The 22,033-nt window shown below is 39.1% G+C and overlaps 1 protein-coding gene across 1 annotated transcript in view; it reads right to left on the reverse strand.

The window, feature by feature from the left end:
- Nucleotides 1-19,785, reverse strand: part of MTMR6 (myotubularin related protein 6) — a 36,888-nt gene extending 17,103 nt beyond the window's left edge. Inside the window, exons 1-5 of the mRNA XM_019651467.1 lie at nt 19,580-19,785; nt 7,275-7,391; nt 1,930-2,092; nt 581-738; nt 291-419 (exon numbers count right to left, since the gene is read on the reverse strand). Of these exons, the coding sequence (XP_019507012.1) occupies nt 291-419; nt 581-738; nt 1,930-2,092; nt 7,275-7,391; nt 19,580-19,603 (591 nt within the window). The 5' untranslated portion in view covers nt 19,604-19,785. The remainder of the gene's footprint in view (nt 1-290; nt 420-580; nt 739-1,929; nt 2,093-7,274; nt 7,392-19,579) is intronic.
- Nucleotides 19,786-22,033: the final 2,248 nt, after the last annotated feature.

The following is a 22,033-nucleotide window of genomic DNA, read 5'->3' on the forward strand; positions in this document are numbered from 1 at the left end:
TCACTACTAGAAGGAAGGAAGGAAGGAAGGAAGGAAGGAAGGAAGGAAGGAAGGAAGGAAGGAAGGAAGGAAGGAAAGAATGGGGGTGGGGGATGACAAGTATGAACGTTTCTATAATTCAGGGTAATTTTGTTCTAAAATTTTGAAAATGTAATTAAGTGAAAAGCCAGCACGTCTCTATCAGCAGCGTTATAATAATGACCTGTTAATGTAAACATGAGTGTTCTTTGGGATACTTAACCTGAAGAGGGCCAGGCTACATTTGTAAAACCAGAAGGAAAGCTTCCTACCTCCTTGTTTTGATGGTAGTAGGAAAGGACTGGGAACCTCCCCTTGCTGCGGAACTTGGAGCTACCAACAATTATCGGCTTGCTTGCTATTCGGGGAACATAAAGTTCTCTGGGATAAGTTTCACAAATCTGTAAAAATCAAACAAAACATAACCATTCCATGCACCATGAGGTTAAAAATCACCTTTAAAAAACTTTAAAACTTACAGAAACAACTTGCTACTATGGTATACTCTGTGACTCTCTGGTACTAACATTTTCTGAACTTCCCTAAAAGGTCGCCAAGTTACCTTGTATTCTCGGTTCGCATCAGACAACTGCCAGTTTGAATTTGGCACGCCCATCCTCTTATATTCCTCAGCAAGGTCAATGAGCTGCCAACCTCGTAGTCGTTCTGAGTCATTTTGCTTGGGATTATAAGAGAATGCATAGAGGTCTTCATGTTTTGCTGTAGTATATAAAATACACAAATGTTAAAATGCAACTTATAAGGCTTAATTCACTATTTTCCAGTTTTACTCCTCTATTTTGTTCTTTAAAGTCTTCAGAGAAGCCTAACACCTGAACATATTTTAACTTAGTATTTTCTCAGTTCTTTGATGCAAATGATTATACATAAAGGCACACGTCAATCTGAGAGTCAATTTACATCGTCAGTAAAAGCTAGTAAATAATACAGACTTATACATTAAATACTCTACTGCCCTATTTCCTTTTCTGAAAAGTAAAAATTTAAAGACACAAATAGGCTCTTCCCACCCACCACTTTTCCCAAATGAGATGTAAAACAGACTAATGCTGTAATGAAAAACTAGAGGTGGCATACAGAACATAAAATAGCATATGCATTTCTATAGTACAGTTTTGACCAAAAATGGCAATGCACAGAGGTCCAGAGAGAACTGACTTCTGAAAAACAATAAGCCCCTGTAGTCAAAGAAGCATCTGTACCATAAGATCTGGCTTCACCTGGGACAATAGGATAAATGGTACAGGCTTTATGGGTCAGGAGAGAAGAGTGAACATAAGACCTGCCCCTACTACTACAATCCCGGTGTTCATATAAAACAAAGTAATATCCAGTAATTAACGTGCTTTGTCTCCCTGGAGAGGTCTCTGTAATTCAAGTCATGTTGAGGGAAGGAAGCTGCCAGATCCCGAAGGTATAGCAGTGATCAGATTCCTCACCAGGCCTGTATCCTTCTCACTCCTCTCAGGACTGTGTACAGGACTCACCCTCTCTTTTCCCTCTGCTCATCTTTATGTTCCACTCCACAGTCAATTAAATGTATTAGAATGCATCAGTCCCATTGCTACCAAAGGAGCCTGACTTTCCCTTTTCATTTAGTAATCAATTTCCAAGTCACTCCCCCTGGTTGTGGGATACTTAAAAATAATAATAATAATAATAAAGGCTGTACTATAAATGCTTACTTTGTCCTTTCTATTACTTCTTCTTTGGAAACCATTCTTACAACTCAGGTATGTTTCTAATTACTTCCAGGTCAAATTTTTTAGAATCGAGTACACAAAAACTTGACTTAAAGTATAAAATAACAATACTGAGATATTAAATAAAGAATCTTAGGTAATCCATGTCAAAATTGAGCGAGTAAGCTTTGGTCTCTGAGAACAGTACCTTGTTTTGACAGTTGTAGCAGAGAGTTGTAAATATCGTGGCAGTCTCTTTCTCTGGGAACAATGAAATGCACGATCCTGAAGTTCTTGCACTGAATCACAAGTGGGCACCCAGACGTCGTCAAAGCCAGCTTCTCTACCGAGGCAATATGGTGGTGCAATATCTACAGCATGAAAAAAACCACGTGATCATCAATATAAAAAGCACTAAACATCTTCCTCCCCTCCACAGTGCATAAATGTTAGAAGTGCCTTCTTCAAATGTTATACACTACATACTCAAAAACAAAATTTTTAAATGACAATGTCCAAGTCAGAAATGTCCCAACATTTCCTCCATCACTCCACATATTCAATACATCCTCAAACCCGAGAACTGCTTTCCTTAAATGTCTCTGTAAGCTGTTTGCTTCTCTCCATCCCCACTGTCACTCCACTAGCTACAGTGTTCCCATTCTTTCTCACCTGATTACTATAAATAGCCTCCTAAATACTCTCTCTATATCCATTCTTGACCCCCCCCCAATCCATTTTCTACAAGGTAGGTGAGGAACCATTAAAAAACAATTAAAAAAAAAAGTAATCTAGTCACATTATTTCCCACGTCTCCCATCCAGAACTAATCAGACCCGACCCTGCTTAGCTGCATTCAGGGTGTCATGGCCATAGAGTATTTCCCATTCCTCTTGCCTCATTTCAAGCCCCTCCCCATGTTACTAAGTTCTAGTGACAATAGCTTTCTTTTGCTTCTCAAATGAACCAAGCTCCTTTACACATACTCTGAGTTGCTCCTACCATCTGGAATATTGTAGCTGTATCTCTTCACCTAGGCACTTCTAGTATTATTTCTGGCCTTGGCTTACAACATGTCACTGAGAAGGACGTATAGACTGACAATCCCCACAGCCCTTCTCAAGTAAGTTAGGCTCCCTACGTTGGTTTATACAATATCAACCTCCACTTTTCCTTCATTGCACTTAGTATACATGTAGTTTGTTGTGTAGTGAATACCTTGTGTAGTGAATATCTATTTCTCTAGCTAGATTTGGGGAACTTCATAAGCAGCAATACTATAGGTAAGTTGAGCACCATTATAGCTCCAGCATCTAACACAGTACCTAGAATATTATAATGAACCTCTTCAAATGAAAAAAAAATTCAAATATTATATATTACACATTTGAACTTAGAATTTGGCCAAATCAGAAATATAGGTGTCATTGTTGATACCTTCTACATCACAATAAATGCTTACTGAATGAATGAATGAATACAAAGTCCTACTATAAACTCAGCACTTGCTGGCATTTTAAACATGATTATCATTCTCATCTATTACCTATCATATTCTGTTTGCAACTAAAAAAAGGTTTCCTTTTCTTAATACCATTCCTATTAATTTAAAATAGTTATAGCAAACTTTTCCAGAAAATAAAAGATTTTAAAATCATAGCAGGTTTCTGGGTAAAACTCAATCATGGCAAGAGATCAATTCATCCTAAATTAATCTAAAAACTTACCAGTAAAAAATTCCAACCTGCTTTGTGTGAATGTATGTGGCAGGGGGCAGGGTGAGATGACTATTTATATTATAAATATTAATTATATGAAGTTCACATGCAAGATTAAATACATGAAGTAATCAAGCTTGAAGAAAGGACTAACGAGAGAAGTCCTAGGAAATTAAAAGTATATATAACACACATAATTAAGCACACATAAGTAGCTCATATTTATGGCTAAGATTTAGCACTATGAAAACTTATATTAGCAGATCTGTACCAAGCTACTCAAAATGATCTAATAGTAATATCTAAATAGAGAATTAGAAACAATAAGCCACTGTAATATTATACCACTACTATGATTCCAATTAAGACCCAACATTATTTACTGGAAAAGAATGACGAGGGAACCTGGCTCTGACACTAACTAGTTATGTGATCTTGAAAAAATAATCATTTATAAACTGAGAAAAAAGATGAAAGTTAGTAAGGCTCCTTTTAGATCTAAAATGTTCATTTCTATGGATCTAATACACTAAACAGATTTCATTCAAGACAGACATGTGGGAATATACTGATAAGAAAGCTTTTTTTTGGTTATATATTGTTATATATTATTATATATAGTTATATATATAGTTATATATATTGTTATATTATTGTTATATTTTATAACAATTTATTGTTATTGTTGTTAATTTGTAAAATATAACAAATTATTGTTATATTTTAACAATAATAAAAATATTGTTAATTATTTAACAATAATTAAAGTTTATTGAGGTGACAGTTACATAGGTTTTCAGGTGTACAATTCTGTAATGCATCATATATATCACATTGTGTGTTCACCACCCAGAGTTAGTTCTCCTTCCATCACCATATATTTGACCCCATTTACTCTCATCTACCACTTCCCCTCCCCCCTTACCCTCTGGTAACCACTAAACTATTGTCTGTGTCTATGAGATTTTATTTCTTTATTAGTGTTGTTCCCTTGTTGTTTTCAGTTTTATATCCCAGTGAAATCATATGGTTCTCAACTTTTTCTGATTTATTTCACTTAGCATAATAATTTCAAGATCCATCCATGTTGTCCCAAATGGCACTATTTCATCTTTTCTTATGACAGAATAGTATTCTGTGTGTAAATATACCACATCTTCTTTATCCAATCATCCATTGAAGGACACTTTGATTGTTTCCATGTCTTGGCCACGGTATAAAAAGCTGCAGTGAGTATTGGAGCACATACATCTTTACGGATAAATGTTTTCAGAGTTTTGGGGTAGATACCCAGGAGAGGGATTGCTGGGTCATACAGTAATTCTATTCTTAATTTTTTGAGGAACCTCCACACTGACTTCCATAGCAGTTGCACCAATCTGCATTTCCCACCAACAGTGTATGAGGGTTCCTTTTTCTCCACAGCCTCTCCAACACTTGTGATTGTTTGTCATGTTAATGATAGCCACTCTAACAGGTGTGTGGTGATATCTCATTGGGGTTTTTATTTGCATTTCTCTGATGATTGGTGATGTTGAGCATCTTTTCATATGTCTACTGGCCATCTGTATGTCCTCTTTGGAGAAATGTCTATTCAGGTCCTCTGCCCATTTAATTGGATTGTTTTTTGTTGTTGAGTTATATTATGAGTCCCTTATATATTTTGAATATTAGTCCCTTATTAGAGGTGTTGTTTGCAGGTATCTTCTTGCATTCTGTTGGTTGCCTCTTTATTTTGTCAATGGTTTCTTTTGCTGTGCAGAAGATTTTTAGTTCAATACAGTCCCACTCATTTATTTGAGCTTTTACTTCCCTTCCTTGCCTTTGAAGTCAAATTCATAAAATACTCTTTGAACCCAAGGTCCATAAGTTTAGTACCTATGTTTTCTTCTATGCAGTTTATTGTTTCAGATCTTATGTTTAGGTCTTTGATCCATTTTGAGTTGATTTTAGTACACGGTGACAGATAGCTGTCTAGTTTCATTCTTTTGCATGTGCTTTCCAATTCTCTCACTACCATTTATTAAAGAGGCTTTCTTTTCTCCACTGTATATGTTTGGCTCCTTGGTCAAAAATTATCTGTCCATATTTATGTGGGTTTATTTCTGGGTTTTCAATTCTATTCCGTTGGTCTGTGTGTCTGTTTTACTGCCAATACTATGCTGTTTTGTTTATTGTTGCTCTGTAGTACAAGCTGAAGTCAGGGAGTGTGATGCCACCAGCATTACTCTTTTTTGATAAGAAAGCATTTTAAAGACAACAACTGGAAAGAAGAGAACAAAGTAGTTGCCTCTAAAACTGCGTTCCCAATACCTAAAAGAACAGCTGTATGGGAAACTTTCATTTGTAGCTCTAGGAGATGGATAACACACACATTGAGGCAGAGGAAAAAAGGAAGGGTAGATAGAGTGGATGAGAATATGAGAGGACTTCACAAAGCCCTGCTAGGTGAGACTCCTGGCACTTCCTGGGCAAACACTGGATGGGAAAAGATCCAGAGCCTCTGGGGAATACAACCTCTCCAAGATCAACATCTCAAGGAAGGATCTTAACTTACTTATTGCAATCACATAGCAAGTGGGTGGCCTTCCTGGGGAAATCAAGAGGGTACAATCAAAGAGAGATATCAAGACTCATTAAAAAGCTACAGTCAATAGAGGAGCGTACTGTTGGTACAGTGTAATCAATATACCAAAAGAACAGAAGAGAGAGCTCAAAAGCAGATCCTCACTTACTTATGATAGAGCTGACACTACATATTAATAGAACAAAACAATAAATGGTACCAACTATGCATAAATAAGATAAAATAAAAATGAATCCCTATGCCATACCATCCACCCAAATATTTCCCAGTTATATTAACAACTTAACTTAAAATACAAAACATAAGCTTTTAGAAGAAAATATAGGAGGATTTCTATGACCTTGAGGTAGGGAAAGATTTCTTAAGTCACAAAACAGCATAAACCATAAAAGAAAAAATGGAAAATCTTTTACACTAAAATTTTAAACTTTAAAAGACATACACACACAAGACAAGCCACACACTGGGAGAAGTAATCTAGAACACATACACCTGACAAAACATTAAAAACCAGAACTTGGAAAATCAATAATAGGACAAACAACTCAACAGAAAAAGAAAAGGAAATCTAAAGCCAAAATACCTGAAAGTATAACTTCCTTATAACTGGCAAATTAAAATCAAATTGCACATCCACCAGATAGGCAAAAATGCTCCAGTTGACAATATCAGTGTTGCTGAGGATGGTGAACAATGTGTCACACTCTACTGAGAACATTTTGAAACAACCATTTTGGACAGGCGGCATACTTAGTAAGGTTGAATACAGACTATCTAAGGCCCAGTAATCTTACTCCCAGGCAAATAATTCCAGGGAACTCTAGCACATACACAGGAAGGAACATACAAAATAACCATTACTGCATTATTTGTACTAGAAAAAAAAAAAAAAAGTTAAACACTGTAATTACAATTTGGTATAAATATGCTGTGGAATATGCCATTTGATCTGTTAACATGAACCTATATTATTTAGATTTTTAAAAATTGAAAGGAACAGTAGGTATTTTATAATTATTTATATAGATAAAAAGAGTTCTTTTGGTATTCTACAAAAGAATCCCACATTCTACTTGGTATCATTGTTTTACTAGGAGGGAGAGTAGAAGTGACCAGATGACTGAAAAATTTTTGGTTGACATAGGTAACCAATGACTGGAATTTTATGTACACATTCAAAACTAAACAGCAATAGAGCAAGTCCATTACGATGATTACAATAAACAGTACAACAGAGGTACTCCTTACCCAGGTTTCTTTCTGCTGAGCATCTATAAATAATAGATGTGTGGCCGTAAGATACAGTGTTCCTGTTAATGACTTGTTGCTGGTACTGAATCGGTCAAGTAACTTCACTTGCTCAACCTAAAAGAAGAAAAAAATGTTAGTTCTCATCTCAAAAATAGTGTAAATTCTTTTTCTGTTATTCCAGGATTTAAATTACCATTTTCAAAATTTTTCCTCCTCCTGTTCAAAAACACGAGTTTATTTAATGTTGAATATTACATTTCATATATCTTAGGGAATACATAAATCAAACAACATAGGCACTATTTACAGTTATAAATACAACCAATAAAGAACCCCATAAAAATATATTAACACAAATATTAAGGGGAACAGGAAGGAGGGGTGTAGTATAAATTAAAAAAGTGTTAGGGCTGGCTGAGTGGCTCAGTTGGTTAAGAGCTCGCTCAAGAGGGCAAGCTCTGAGCAACAGGGTCGCCAGCTCGATTCCCAGCCCGAGCTGAGCTGTTGCTGAGCTGCCAACAGGTGGCAGGATGGCAGTACAGACTGTTTTAGAAGGGAGAGCAGTCTGAGGAGAATAGAAAGAAGCACAGAACTGGACACAAAACGTTGTCCTGGTTGGAGTGGTGAGGAGAGTAAGTCGGAGTTTGCAGCCATTTAACTATTTCCTGATTTGATTTTTCTGGTAGTTTACTTCTCTAACTATATAAGAACCTTATATATGTATTACTTAACTTACCACTTGAAATAAAATATATTGACTCTTAGATAAAAAACACTTTTTTAAATTTTTTTTGTTTGTTTAGCTTAGCTAAGTACTAAGCATTCTTCAGGGCTCACTGATGTTCTAACAGGAATCCCTCTCAGAAAATTAATCAATTATTTAATCTCTTAGCTTTGTATTTCTTAGTGGCTCTGAATTCCCTGGCATAGACTATATCACATGCTGCTTCTGCATCCTTTAGTGGCTGAGGCAGTGAGGTACACAGTACATCTTTGTCTAGACACACACACACACACACACACACACACACACACACACACGAAATTGCCACTGAACAGTGGGTTAGAGTTGGCCAGGGATGTGCAGGAGACTACTATTTTGAAAAAATAGTACTTATTACTATCCATTCTTATGGAAAAAAGTAAAATAACCATTACCACTTAAAATTTTCAGTCCACAGCTATAGCAGCAATATGTTGTAGATAGTGCCGTAAATTGTACGTCTTCAAAATAGGCAGCTAACCATTATCTCATTAATTGTATACTTCCGCCATATATATTTTTTCCCTTACTCAATTTGAAGAAAAAAATGCCCCTATTTTGAAATTATGATTTCCAAAATAACAACTACAACTTAAAAGGCTAATTAGCACCACACCAAGAAATTTAATTCCACAGGAAGTTTTTTTATGTATCACAACACCTGTTTCGAATAAATTAAAATTCAAAATGTAAAATTAAAATATTAGCTTTTAACACAACACTTTATTTGCAATGAATTGAGTTTTAACACTTTCCTCTGGAAACTTAGAGATACGATCTGATTTATATAGCTCAGGTCTGATAGTTGATTTGACATACAAAAGCTATCAGATCATCACACATTGTCCTGAGACAAGAGTAAAACTTCTTTCTCATAAACATGAATGAAGATTTCTCTTGGAGGTCAACATTATTTCATAGTTTTTGATCATTTCTTCCTTAAATCAAAACGTAACTTCGGGCCGGCCGAGTGGCGCAATGGTTAAGAACTCGCTTGGGATGCCAGAGGGCCCCGGTTCGGATCCCACATAGGAGGGCCAGTGACACTGCCCTCCACAGCTAAGATGCTGAACAACAGCTCAACCTGGAGCTGGGCTGCCATGAGTCGCCGGCGGCGGCGTAGGCTGCAGTCCCTGTGGCAGTGGGTTGCCATGGGCTACCGCGTGTAGCCAGCAGCCAGCGTGAGCGGCCAGCAGCCGCAGTGAGCGGCCGTCCAGAAGCCGGCGACTGATCTGCCTCGCCAGAGAAGAGCACAATGATGGTGCCAGCTTGGGCCAGTGAAGCAACGACCTCCACAACTAGATTGAAGAACAAAAAAAAAACGACAGCAACTTGTCTGTTCCCCTTCCCCCAATTCCCCAGCGCTGTTCCCCTCCCCACAATTCCCCAATAAAAATCTTTAAAAAAAACAAAAAAAAACACCTAACTTCATTATATCACATACTTGGAACCAAAACTTAAATTTGAATACTTGTAAAACAATGGGATCAACTACTGTTGACTACTTTTATGCCAGATTTGGCTGTAACGACACTACAGTGTGTTTGTTTTTAAAACAGTCCACCTGAAGTTTTTAAATCTGAGGATTTTTAAAAGGTCATAAATAGTCCTTGTTGCGCTCCTTAAATGACTATCAGGCACACAATTCTCTACATGCAAAACAATCACACCTCTTTCGTTACGATTTTAACCGTTTCGCCCATCGCCTATTCGTTACTATTATTTTATTCCTCAGAGTTCCATTCTCTACAGGCAATCTTACCCAAGTGTCATTGTTTTAGCCTATACATTAATGAGTCCCAAAACCATCTGTCCAGCTCTGATCTCTCCTGAGTTTACAATGTCTGCTATACATACAATAATTCCTCACGTCATATTGAGGTCTTATTATGCATGCCCAGTACTAAGGTAAGTTCTTATCCTACATTATGTCTTTTAATTTTCACACCTCCTTGTGGTAAGTACTATTACTATCCTTACAGAAACTGAGACTTAGGGAGGTTGGTTAAATACCCCAACGTCACACAGCTAGTAGCAGTTAGTACATGGACTAGCACCAACATAGCCCTGTTTCGTAGTCTGATTTCTGAGCGGGAACACCTTCTCACCAAGCTACACTGCTCCACCTTGGTTGTCTGAAGAGTCATGCTAAGCACCCTGAAAACGAAACTAATTTCCCCTCACTCACAAATATAGTCCCAATTCTACATTTCTGATCTGAGTTAATGTTATTCCATCCTCATCTTGTCACCAATACTAGAAATCTGGGAATCATCCTATGGCTTCTTCTTGACCCTCAATATTCAATTAATCACCAATTCCAACCAATTTATAGCCCAAATATTTTTAAAATCTTCCCCTCCACCACTATTAAAGGAGTTCCTACACTGTAATGAAAACATCTGCTCATGTGCCCATCTCTCCCACTAAGGCTATAACATACCCAGGGCAAGAACTGTCTCTTATTTATGTCTGAATAACCAATGGCTAGTACAGCATCTGATACAATAAATGTCTGCTGAGCTACGGGGAAGTGCCACAGAGAAATTTCCCATGGGGAAAAACATAAGTTGCCCACAACTTACCAGTGGTCTCTTTTGCTGAAATCACCCAAGGGATTTATTAAATAGAATTCTTCTTTATAACATTATACTGTCCCCCATTTTTCCCTGCCACCTTTTCCCTACACAATATGTGAACAGTAGATACTTATGCAATAACTTATGAATAAATGAGTAAACTTTAAAAGGCAGGCAAATTACTAATACAGTATACAGTTATAGTTCAGCTTTTAAAAAAAGAAATACATGTGTGGACTCAATCCTCTATTCCCACCCACCACCCAATTAGGACAAGGTCACGCTTCCTCTAGAGTTGGATAATACTACATAGTTCTCCCTGGCTGGATGTCTATCAAGATTGGAAATTCAGGTAAAAATACTCTTCCCAACACTCTAAGCCTGTTTCTTGATTCCCCCTTATTTCTACATCCAAAATTATCTGAAGTTCCCTTTGTCGGTACTTTCATTTTGGTTGCCTAGATACAAGTTCCAAAGCTTAGCTGTTAACCTGATTCACCTCTAAAGCTGTGCAAAAGTACAGATCCCAAGCCTCACCTCTACTCCACTCACCACCTCAGAAGATGGACATCAAGAATCTGTATTTTTAAGAAGTTCACCAGGTCATTCTTATGCAACTGATAATTCCGTCTGACTTTAACTCCAAATTGATTTCTCTTGCTCTTAACTCACATTAGGGTAGGTTCCTTCTCTATCTTTACGCTCTTCCTCCAGACATTTAACGTCCCACCTTATCTAATCCTCCCATTCTTTAAAGAGCTTGTTACAAGGTGGCCCTTTAAAATATACAACTGCATTATGTGTGCACACACACCACATACACACATCTTGTATGTAAGAACATGGGGAAAACATGCACATAAATACACAGTACAGGAAAGAGAGTTTACCGATTCATGCAATAAAAACTGAATCTCCCCCTCCACGGCTGCAGTAAGGTTAGGTAATAAACGTCAGGTACTTTATCCCAAGTCAGCTTGACAAATACTTAGCAAGCAAGTGCTCAAAAGAATTACTACTGCTGATAAGCTGATAAGGTAAGTTGAGCTCTGACAGTCCTCTGTTATTAAACTTCTGTCTAGCTAAGATCAAATGGAGAAAGGAAGAGGAGACACATGACTTGAAAAGCAAATTCAATTTTCTAATGTCCTTTATTGTTGGAAAAACTATGTTTTCCTAATAAGAAAGCAACAATTAACAAAATTCTCTTGACTAATAAAGAGAAAATACAGAATTCTCAAGAGGCATAATATAAAAGGGGAGGGACTTAACATTCTATCTGATAAAAAGAAATACCTGGTAAAGTAGGGAATCTGTGTTGTAAATAAAAGGGTACAAATACAGAATTTTAAGCACAGTTGTCCATGACCAGATATGGTTTTTCAGAGGATCTTTCCAAAGGCAGTGTGGGGAAAATGCGGAGTTGGGAAGAAACTGGTGGTGGGGTAACCAGGTAAGAGGCTAATGAAATTATCTAGGGGTGCTTCGGAGAGAGTGATAAGGGCCTAGGCTAAGCTGCAACAGACAGGATAAAGAGGAAGCTCAAGGTGAGATAATAAAACTGATGTGAGAAGGAAAGAGAAACAGGCTTCTTAAAGATTTAAGCTTGTCAGACTGGTTGCCATTCACTAAGACAGGGTATAAAAGGAAATGTAAGTCTGGGAGGAAAAAAAGAGTCCTTCTTGACAATAAACTGAGGCTTGTTCATTCATTATCTTAGTAAATGCAAAATTATATTCAAGTCAAAAAAATATAATAGAAAATCACTGCAGGACTGCTTCAATATAGCAATCCCTATACGGATGTTGACAGATAATAAAATTAATCTGAAATTATCCCAAAATGTTTACTTACTACTGAAATTGAAGTTCTGGAAAAAATAAGAGAACTTCTGAGAATATATAGTGTTTATTCTGTCCTTTGCTGCAAATCCTACGATAAATTTTTTAAAATAAAGAAAATCGGATCTTTTCTTCCCTAAAATCATCTACATACAGATTTCAAGCTACAGACTTAGCCAATTTCTAAACACCAACTGCTGCTTCCTATTTCCTCCTTTCACCAAGGAACCGAAAGTACTTTACAGATGTTGCTACAGATTTCCCCCAGTGTTTTCTTGGAAATTTTTTAAGTCAGATATTTAGGAAGCAACTATAAATATTTCCGGTCACTAGCACTGAGGCACTGCAGAAACAGTGTTAGGATCCTTTAATTATAGGTGTCACCAAAGCAAAAGGAAATGAGGAAGGGGAAAAACATTATAGGAAAAAAAAGGGTAAACGAAGAAGAAAATGGAACACAGAGAAAAAACTGGAGGGTGTGGTCATCATGGTGAGGATGGACAATGCCACCATATTACTTTAAGGGTCATTTAGTTGAATTGTTGCCAACTATGGGCCTGTACAAAAAGGTAACCTAATGGTCTATACAGGAAGTTCACATTTCAGCTGATTACCAAGCAGGAAGTGAAAAACAAAGGAAATCACACATTTACAGATTCATGTCAAAAAATTTCAGATATTTATCTACTCCCAAGAGGGAAAAGTGGCCTCAGCGACAGGAAGAGATCAATGGCCTCCCACAAAGTTCGTCTAACAGTGTGCTTACTTGACAACTACATGGCAGTGGCTGCTGAAGCAGAGAGTGCACTGTGAAGGCTTCTCCTGCCAGGCACCATTTGACTCTTAGGATCATTATTCCATACTCATAATACTAACATCTTGTCAAGAATTAGCTATCAAAAAGAAAGAACATCAAATTGCCTTCGTGAAGTGGAAGGTAAGCATCAAAAGAGCAGAGATTTTAATCTTTTTTTGTTCGTATCCCCAGTTCCTACAACAGCTTCTGGCTGCATAAATCGCCAAATGAAACGGGTCATAAATCCAGGGGCACTTCTCTGACCGGTCTTACTTTGCTCTCCTGCAGCGCTGGACACAGCTGACATTCCACGAATGGCTTCCTGTCTCACTCAGTAAAAGCAAAGATTTCACATTATCCTTCAAGGCTCTACAGTAACTTGCCGTCCCCAGCTTTAATCGTCTTTGCTCTGCTTCACTCACTTTGGTCTAGCCACACCGCTCTTCTTGCTACTTCTTACCAACCAGGCAGGCCCAACATAGGGTTTTGCTCTTGTTATTCCCTCTGTTGGGACTCTTTCCACCACTTCCCCAACCCTCACCCAAGTAAAGATGACTGGCTCCCTCACCTCTGTAGGGTCTGCACTTAAGTGTCACTATCTCTGTAAGGCCTTCCCTAACTACCCTATTTACAACTGACCTCCCCCACCCGCACCCTGGCACTCTCTCCACAGCATTCACCACTTTCTACCATATTCTATATCTGACTTATTATTGTTGTTTAATTGTTGTCTTCCCCAAGAAAATAAGTTTTGTAAGGGCAGGGATTTTTGTCTGATTTATTCACTGCAATTTCCCCAATATCTAGAACAGGACAGGCCTGGCCCATGGAAAAGGCGGGGGCAGAAGAAGAGAGGTCAGAGGAGGGGAGGGAAGGGGAAGCAAAGAAGGAATTTAGAGAGGGAAGGCTGTTCCCTTCCCATCCATGACTCATCTCTTCCCATTTTATCCCTAATACTTTCTCTGGCTCTCCTTCTTGTTTGCCCCTTTTAAGTATCCTCAGGGCTCTTAACTTCCCACGCTTCTCTCTCAACTTCACATCCTTCTCTACAGAGCCTCTATATATTCTTGCATAAACTCATCTACAATAGGAAGTTTCAGTGAGTACCTAAACACTGACAACTCCCAAAGCTATCTCCCTGGGAACCTTTTCCCTAACTCTAGACCCTCATGATCAGCTACATACTAGACAAAATCCTGCCACCTAAGTTCCTCTAGTCCAGCGGTTCTCAACCTTTCACAGGGGTCACCTAAGACCATCGGAAAACACATATTTTCCATGGTCTTAGGAACCAAGACACCGCTCCTCTATCCGTCTCCAGGCCCACATGCAGATACGCCCACATACGAGTACCTGGCGACCCCTGTGAAAGGGTCATTGGACCCCCAAAGGGGTCGCAACCCACAGGTTGAGAACCGCTGCTCTAGTCCATCGCCCCTTCCATTCCTATTCACGTTGACCTACCTCACTACTCAGATCTCTTGATTTGACCATTACTCTGTGAGGCAGGAGAGTGTAATGGTTAAGAAAACACGACTGGGGGGCCGGCCGAGTGGCGCGATGGTTAAGAACTGGCCTGGGACACCAGAGGGCCCCGGTTCGGATCCCACATATGAGGGCCAGTGACACTGCCCTCCACAGCTAAGATGCTGAACAACAGCTCAACCTGGAGCTGGGCTGCCATGAGTCGCCGGCGACGGCGTGGGCTGCAGTCCCTGTGGCAGTGGATTGCCATGGGCTACCGTGTGTGGCCAGCAGCCAGCGTGAGCGGCCAGCAGCCGCAGTGAGCGGCCGTCCAGAAGCCGGTGACTGAGCTGCCTCGCCAGAGAAGAGCGCAATGATGGTGCCAACTTGGGCCAGTGAAGCAACGTCCTCCACAACTAGATTGGAGAACAAAAACGACAGCAACTTGTCTGTTCCCCTTTCCCCAATTCCCCAGCACTGTTCCCATCCCCCCAATTCCCCAATAAAAATCTTTAAAAAAAGAAAACACGACTGGTATCAGAAAGACCAGGATTCAAGCTCCTAGCTCCAAATCCACCTCTTCCTTAGGAGAACTAGATAGCAAGCTGTTGAGTTTTAGGCAAGACTAATTATTTTATTTAATCACTGCAAGTTTCAGTTTTCTCACCTGTATAATGAGATAACGTTAGGGAGAGTCAAAATGGCAGTTTACTAATTTGTGGTGAAGGCATTCAGGTGCTCCTCAAAATCTACTGGCTCATATTTCAAGACAATTAAAATAATACCCTTTTCTCCTTATTCTTCGTCCATTCTTAGTTTTGCATCTCCTTCCCTCTTTCTAATAGGTAACATATACTTATGTACATACATGTATGACCTCACGTTCTAATGACAAAAAGGGGAGAGCAAGCTAAGACAAACTGGGTATTACTTTGGAATAACTTAATTTGAACACTAAGCGGGGTCAGATTTTCATGGAAAATCTTTAACAAACTCTAGGGAACAGTCATTCATATAGAGCTCAGGAAAACATTCTTCCATTTCATTCAGTCAAGTTCTACTCACAAACAGCACAAAATTCTACATCAATACATGATGTCAGCCAAAGCACTGGAGCCTAGCAGGGAAAGGAGAAAGACTGCATAAAGAAGAATTGTCTCTGTAGATTTCCATTGTTTCTTGGCAAGACTACTTCATGTGGCAAAATTAGAGCTCACAGTGATAGGAAGTAGCTACACTGGTCCTAAATACAGCTTGGAAATGCTCTTTCAGAAATTCAAATTCACACTTGACATCTTTATTGACGCTATAGTTAATAAACCAAATGTGACCAAAACAGGATGATATACCTATTCCTAAATTTCAGAACTATAAAACCATTTAATTGGTATTCAGCTAAAAAACTTTATCTGATAAATCTCTGGTAAGCAAAAACAAAACAAAAAAACCAATCACTATAAACAATACAAAAAACAATACCTCATAAATATTTACTTATTTATTTATGTCCTTCTTCTTGAGGAAGACAAAGCTTTTAGAATTATTAGGCTTTATTTCTGAATTCATATTAATATATTTTTACAATTAGATTAAAACTAGAGAGGCAATGGAAAAGACATTATGCAGTCTTTGGAGTTAGACAAACCTCATGAGCTAATTGGGCAGATTACTTACACTTTCTAAGCCTATTTCCTCATCTGTCAATGGAGATGACCCCAACTGGTGGGGTTATTAAAGAGATTAGTGACACTTTTGTATAAACTAACATATTTTAAATGATAAATATTGTGAAATAATATTGTATAGTTTGCTACATTGGCATATAGTTGCTCAATAAATGGCAATTACCACTTTTTAAATGCAGTCGCCTCTTGAACAATATGGGTTTAAACTGCACAGGCCCACTTATACTCAGATGCTTTTTAATAAGCACCATTATGGTTGGGAGTCTGCAAATGCAGAGGGCCGACTGTAAGTATTGATCTATGCCATTTTATATTAGAGACTTAAGCATCCATAGATTTTGGTATTCACAAGGGTCCTGGAACCAATCCCCCTTGGATACCAAGGATGATTATGTTTTGGGGGAGTCAAAAGTTATACACATATTTTCAACTGCACAGGAGTCAGTGCTCCTGACTCCCATGTTGTTCAAGGGTCACCGATAGAGCTGTCTGAACATGTAACGAATCACTACGTAGTACTATTCCACAGTCAATTCTTTTTTTGTTTGTTTTTGTTTTTTTGTTTTCTTTCTTTTTTCTTTTTCTTTCCACAGTCAATTCTTGAACGTAGTGCCTAAACTACATAGAATTCTAAACAGCTAAATAAACTCAAAGCAATTCATTTTTAGTTTGAAATATTTACAATTATTTTTGCAGCAAATTAACTATGTCCAGGTGAAGGCTATACATAATAGAAACAAAAATTTGGCTGTGTTCAAATCAATCTTTTAAGAATAAGTTATAATTTCATAGAAAAAATACATCATGACTTTTCCAACAGCCCAATAGTTTGAAGTGGAAATAATATTTTAATAGTCTTTTCAAATAATTATCGTTATTTTTCTTTACTATTACACAAAAACTTGACAAGAGACAGTTTCTTTGTTTTTTAAGTGATAGTTTCTTAAAGGTTATTTGCAATGTTCAATCTGAAAACATCAATAAACAAGCTTTTTTAAACAGATATATTGAGATACAACTGATATGCACTAAGTCACACAATTGGAAATGTACAATTTAATGAGTTTGGACACATGGATACATTCATGTATACATCACTAACGTCAAGATAATAAACATTTTTATTCTCCTCCTAAAAAAAAGAATGTTATAATTTAAGAAAATATTAGAGTCCACACAATTATCAGAATACACTGTGCTCACTGGTGTGTACCCAGTATATGTACAGTGCCTGGGACATAACAGGCACCCAGCACATGTTTAATTGCAGTCTACAGACAGCCACTTAAGATTACTCCAGGGTAGTAGTGGTCCAATGCCAGAAAAATAATCCAAAGTAATAAAGGAGCACACTTGAGAATTTTAACAGAAAACAGTCAGAAATCTTTTAGTCTTTAAGAAATCACAAAAGGACCTTAACTAACCCACCAGCATGGACCCACTATGAAAAGGTAAGACTAAATCAGAAAATTAAGTAAAGAAAAGTCCATCATCTGGTAGTTAAAGAGGAATACAAGACCAAGTACACGTCACTGGCAATAATCTTATGGAAATAAGAGGAGCTACAACTACACAAATAAAAACAAAGATATACATCAATTATAAATTTAAAGTGGAAAGGCTTAAAACAACGCAAGGCATCCGAAAGATTTTCCAATATTTTGTTCACTCTTACCAGTCACCTAGGACTAGGGCTTGTTCTAATTGATACACTCAGTTCACTTTTACTATTTCGCTAGTGTGCTACGCCCTGCTGCAAGCATCATGAAAGATGCAAAGAGGGGGTTCAGTCTGGTACAGAAGGAAGTCATGTGCACACAGCTACTACACAGCACACATCTGGAACCCTGGAACCAGGACAAGCACCTGATCTGATGCCTACTCTCGTCCTCCTTTCCACCTCTACCTCTTCTACTAGTTTGGTTATTTATTTACTTAATCACCCTTCTATTTTCAAATTTTAGGGGCCAGCAACTTGAATTCTAGAATTACTTTATCTTTCTTCTCATTAAAACACAAATAAACAAACAAAAAACCTTGTAAAAAGGGGTTAGTTTTTAGCATCTTCAATTTTATTAGGTAAAGTATATGCAACATTAAAAACAAGCCGTAATAAAAATCCACGTACACCCTAAAAAGGATTGTGAAACATTTTAATGACATAGGTCTCAAATTCTCTGTGGAACAAATGAAGATGATGCACGGCTGTTATTTTCCTAAATGAACGGTAACTCTAGAATGAGCAGCAATTAAAGGATGGCTTCAGCAAAATGCCAAGAGTCAAGATTCACAGTGGGATCGCTTTTCCCAGCGATCTTAAAATCATGTTATTTAATTCTTCTGGTCACTATGTTTTCTTCCTCCCAAAGTTGAAGTCTAACTTAAACGTTGGTAAAAGAATTTGATAATATTTTGTAATTTCCTTCAGTTTTAACATTTGTAACGGAATCATAACAACATATGTTCTCAAAACAAATGCCTTTCACACACAAAAATTAAGCATGGAATTTAATAAGCTCAACTGAAGAACAGTTCCATCAGACACCTTAAAACACGGAATAACAGTTTCCCTTCTCGGTAACTCCTCTGCTGACTCTAAAGATAATAAAGTTTAAGCACAGAGACGGAAACGCCAAATCTAGGTGACTACAGACCGAGACAATCAAGTAAGGTGGAGGCGACTGCAGATCTCAGCTCCTCCAAAACTTGCATCAAGACTTTGTGTGACACAGGACAATTACACGTGAACAAGGAAAAGCTTACACAACATCGTAATGCTAATTTGTGGACCCACTGGTTTTCCGGTATCTAAGGCGGCGAAAGGCTGAAAGGCCCCGCAGCTAAAGGCAGCCCCAATTTTGCCCAAGAAAGTAGTGCTGAAAGAGCGACGACCAATTTCAGGGGACTTAACCTCAAGCAGCCCAAATCAACTGCAGCCCCACACCTTGAACTGGACGCGAGACTCCTCCGTGGGTACAGGAGGCCTTCACACCCACCTTGGCCCAAACTGCCCCTGCCTCTCACACTAGGCCCGGCAGGCCCCCCCGGTCCGGAGCCAGGCCCCCGCCTGACCGGTCCTCAGCCCTCTTCCGGCCAACCGAGCTCTCACGGTCTCCCGCCTCCAACGGGTCAGACCCGGGCCGGCGGCAAACGGCTCTCCCGCGCCCAGACTACCTTGGTCGTACGGATGTGCTCCATCGCTAGGAGACGTCTGCCGGCAGCCCGCCTTACAGATGTACCATCAAGAGCGAGAACCTGGGCGGCGACAGCGACCCAGACCCAGCAGGAACTCTCTCAGCGAGCCAGAGCCACCGCCCGTCAGCTCGCCCCCGGCAGCGCCCACCGCGCAGGCGCAGCCGGCCAGCGCCGTCTCCTAGAAACACTTCCCCAAACCAGGCAGCGGCCAAGGGGCGTGGGAGGGCGGGGCGGAGCTTCGGCCGAGGGAGAGCGGCGCCTGGTCGTTCTGGAGCCGCTGCGTATCCTACAGCGCCTCCTGCCTGTGGAGGGCTCACCAATCCTGACAGAAGACGGTCTTGGGCAGTAGGCAAAGGACTAGGAAAAGCAGGGCTCTGGGGAGGTCCAGAATGGACATGCTTGTGTAGAGAGAATTTGATGGGTGAGGGCGAGACAGGATGTCATTGATGTCCATCAGCCTACCCGTGGATAACACCAAATTTTAATACTTTGGCTCTAGTTTGAGCTTCAAGTCTACTCATAAGAATCTATTCTAACGAAATAATCAGATATATATAGTCTAGCCTTACCTGAAACTATCAAAATCTCCCATATTATGGGATTAGTTATGCGTGGTATACCCATACACTGCTAATACCAGCGATAACCTAAAAATAAAAGGCCAAAGTGAGAGGAAACAAGCATTTATTTGAGATTTTAAAAAAATAATAAGAGTAGCTATTTGGAAAGCACTTATTTAGGCAGAAACCCAAATAGTGTTCAGATTAGGAGACAAGGGTAAAAGGTGTTTATGAGAAAGGGAACAGAAACAATTACATTAGTAGAAGGAAGGCATTTCTATTGGTGCAGATAAGCTAACATAGTGATACTAATTCTAAACAATGTTTTTAATTTTCAGTCTAGTAGCCATCAGTCCTGTAGTCATAATATCTGCTTTCTTGTTATCTATGAGATACAGTATTGTTTTAGGACAAGTCCAAGGGTTATGTTGCCCTGATTTAATATTCCAAAGGTTTGTTAAGGTATAAGACCTGCAAGGCATTTCCTCTGAAATGGTAGCTCTGACTCTATTTTTTTTTTAAGATTTTTTTTTTTAATTGGGGAGTTGGGGGGATGGGAACAGTGCTGGGGAATTGGGGGAAGGGGAACAGACAAGTTGCTGTCCTTTTGTTCTTCAGTCTAGTTGTGGAGGACGTCGCTTCACTGGCCCAAGTTGGCACCATCATTGCGCTCTTCCTGGGTGAGGCAGATCAGTCGCCGGCTTCTGGACGGCCGCTCACTGCGGCTGCTGGCCGCTCACGCTGGCTGCTGGCTACATATGGTAGCCCATGGCAACCCACTGCCACAGGGGCTGCAGCCTAAGCCATCGCCGGCGACTCACGGCAGCCCAGCTCCAGGTTGAGCTGTTGTTCAGCATCTTAGCTGTAGAGGGCAGTGTCACTGGCCCTCATATGTGGGATCCGAACCAGGGCCCTCTGGCATCCCAAGAGAGTTTTTAACCATCGCGCCACTCGGCCGGCCCTCTGACTCTATTTTAAAGTATTTCCATTTATTATATTTTTATACCACCATCCATTAAAATATATGCAGTATGGGGCCGGCCGAGTGACTCAGTTGGTTAAGAGCTGGCTCAAGAGTGCAAGCTCTGAGCAACAGGGTTGCCGGTTCAATTCACGGCCCAAGCTGAGCTGCCGCTAAGCTGCCAACAGGTGGCAGGATGGAGCAGCTAAAAAAAATTATACATATATATAATTTATATATATGTAATATATATATATTTTATATATATATATTTTATATATATATATATAATATATATATATATATAGTATGTCCTAACAAATAAAGCCTAAACAAACTGAAACCATCAACAACTTCTCTTAGATCTACAAGAGAACTGAGGTCACAAGGCAAACCACTGCCTCCCAAATTAGAGAGAGGGACAGGCAAATGTGGAGAATCATAACTATTGGAGCAGAAACCCACAAGCATAAACTTCCCTGGGAATCAGTGCTGGGCAGTTCCTTTTATACAGTACATCATGTCTGACTATCCAGAAAAAAAATTACAAGACGTACTAAAAGGCAAAAATAAATAAATAAATAAAAACCACACACAGTTTGAAGACACAGAGCAAGCATCAAAACCAGACTCACACATTGCAGGGATGTTAGACTTATCAGACAGGGAATTTAAAATAATTATGATTTATATGTTAAGGGCTCTAATGGGTAAAGTAGACAGTGTGGAAGATCAGGTGGTCAATGTAAGCAGAGAGATGGAAGTCCTAAGAACACCAAAAAGAAATGCTTGAGGTCAAAACACTGCAACAGAAATTAAGCATGCCTTTGATGGGCCTATTAGTAGACTCAGCACAGCTGAGGAAAGAATCTCTTAGCTTCATGATATCTCAATAAAAACCTCCAAAGCTGA

Source organism: Hipposideros armiger, unplaced genomic scaffold, assembly GCF_001890085.2.
Source record: "Hipposideros armiger isolate ML-2016 unplaced genomic scaffold, ASM189008v1 scaffold_160, whole genome shotgun sequence".
Taxonomy (NCBI): domain Eukaryota; kingdom Metazoa; phylum Chordata; class Mammalia; order Chiroptera; family Hipposideridae; genus Hipposideros; species Hipposideros armiger.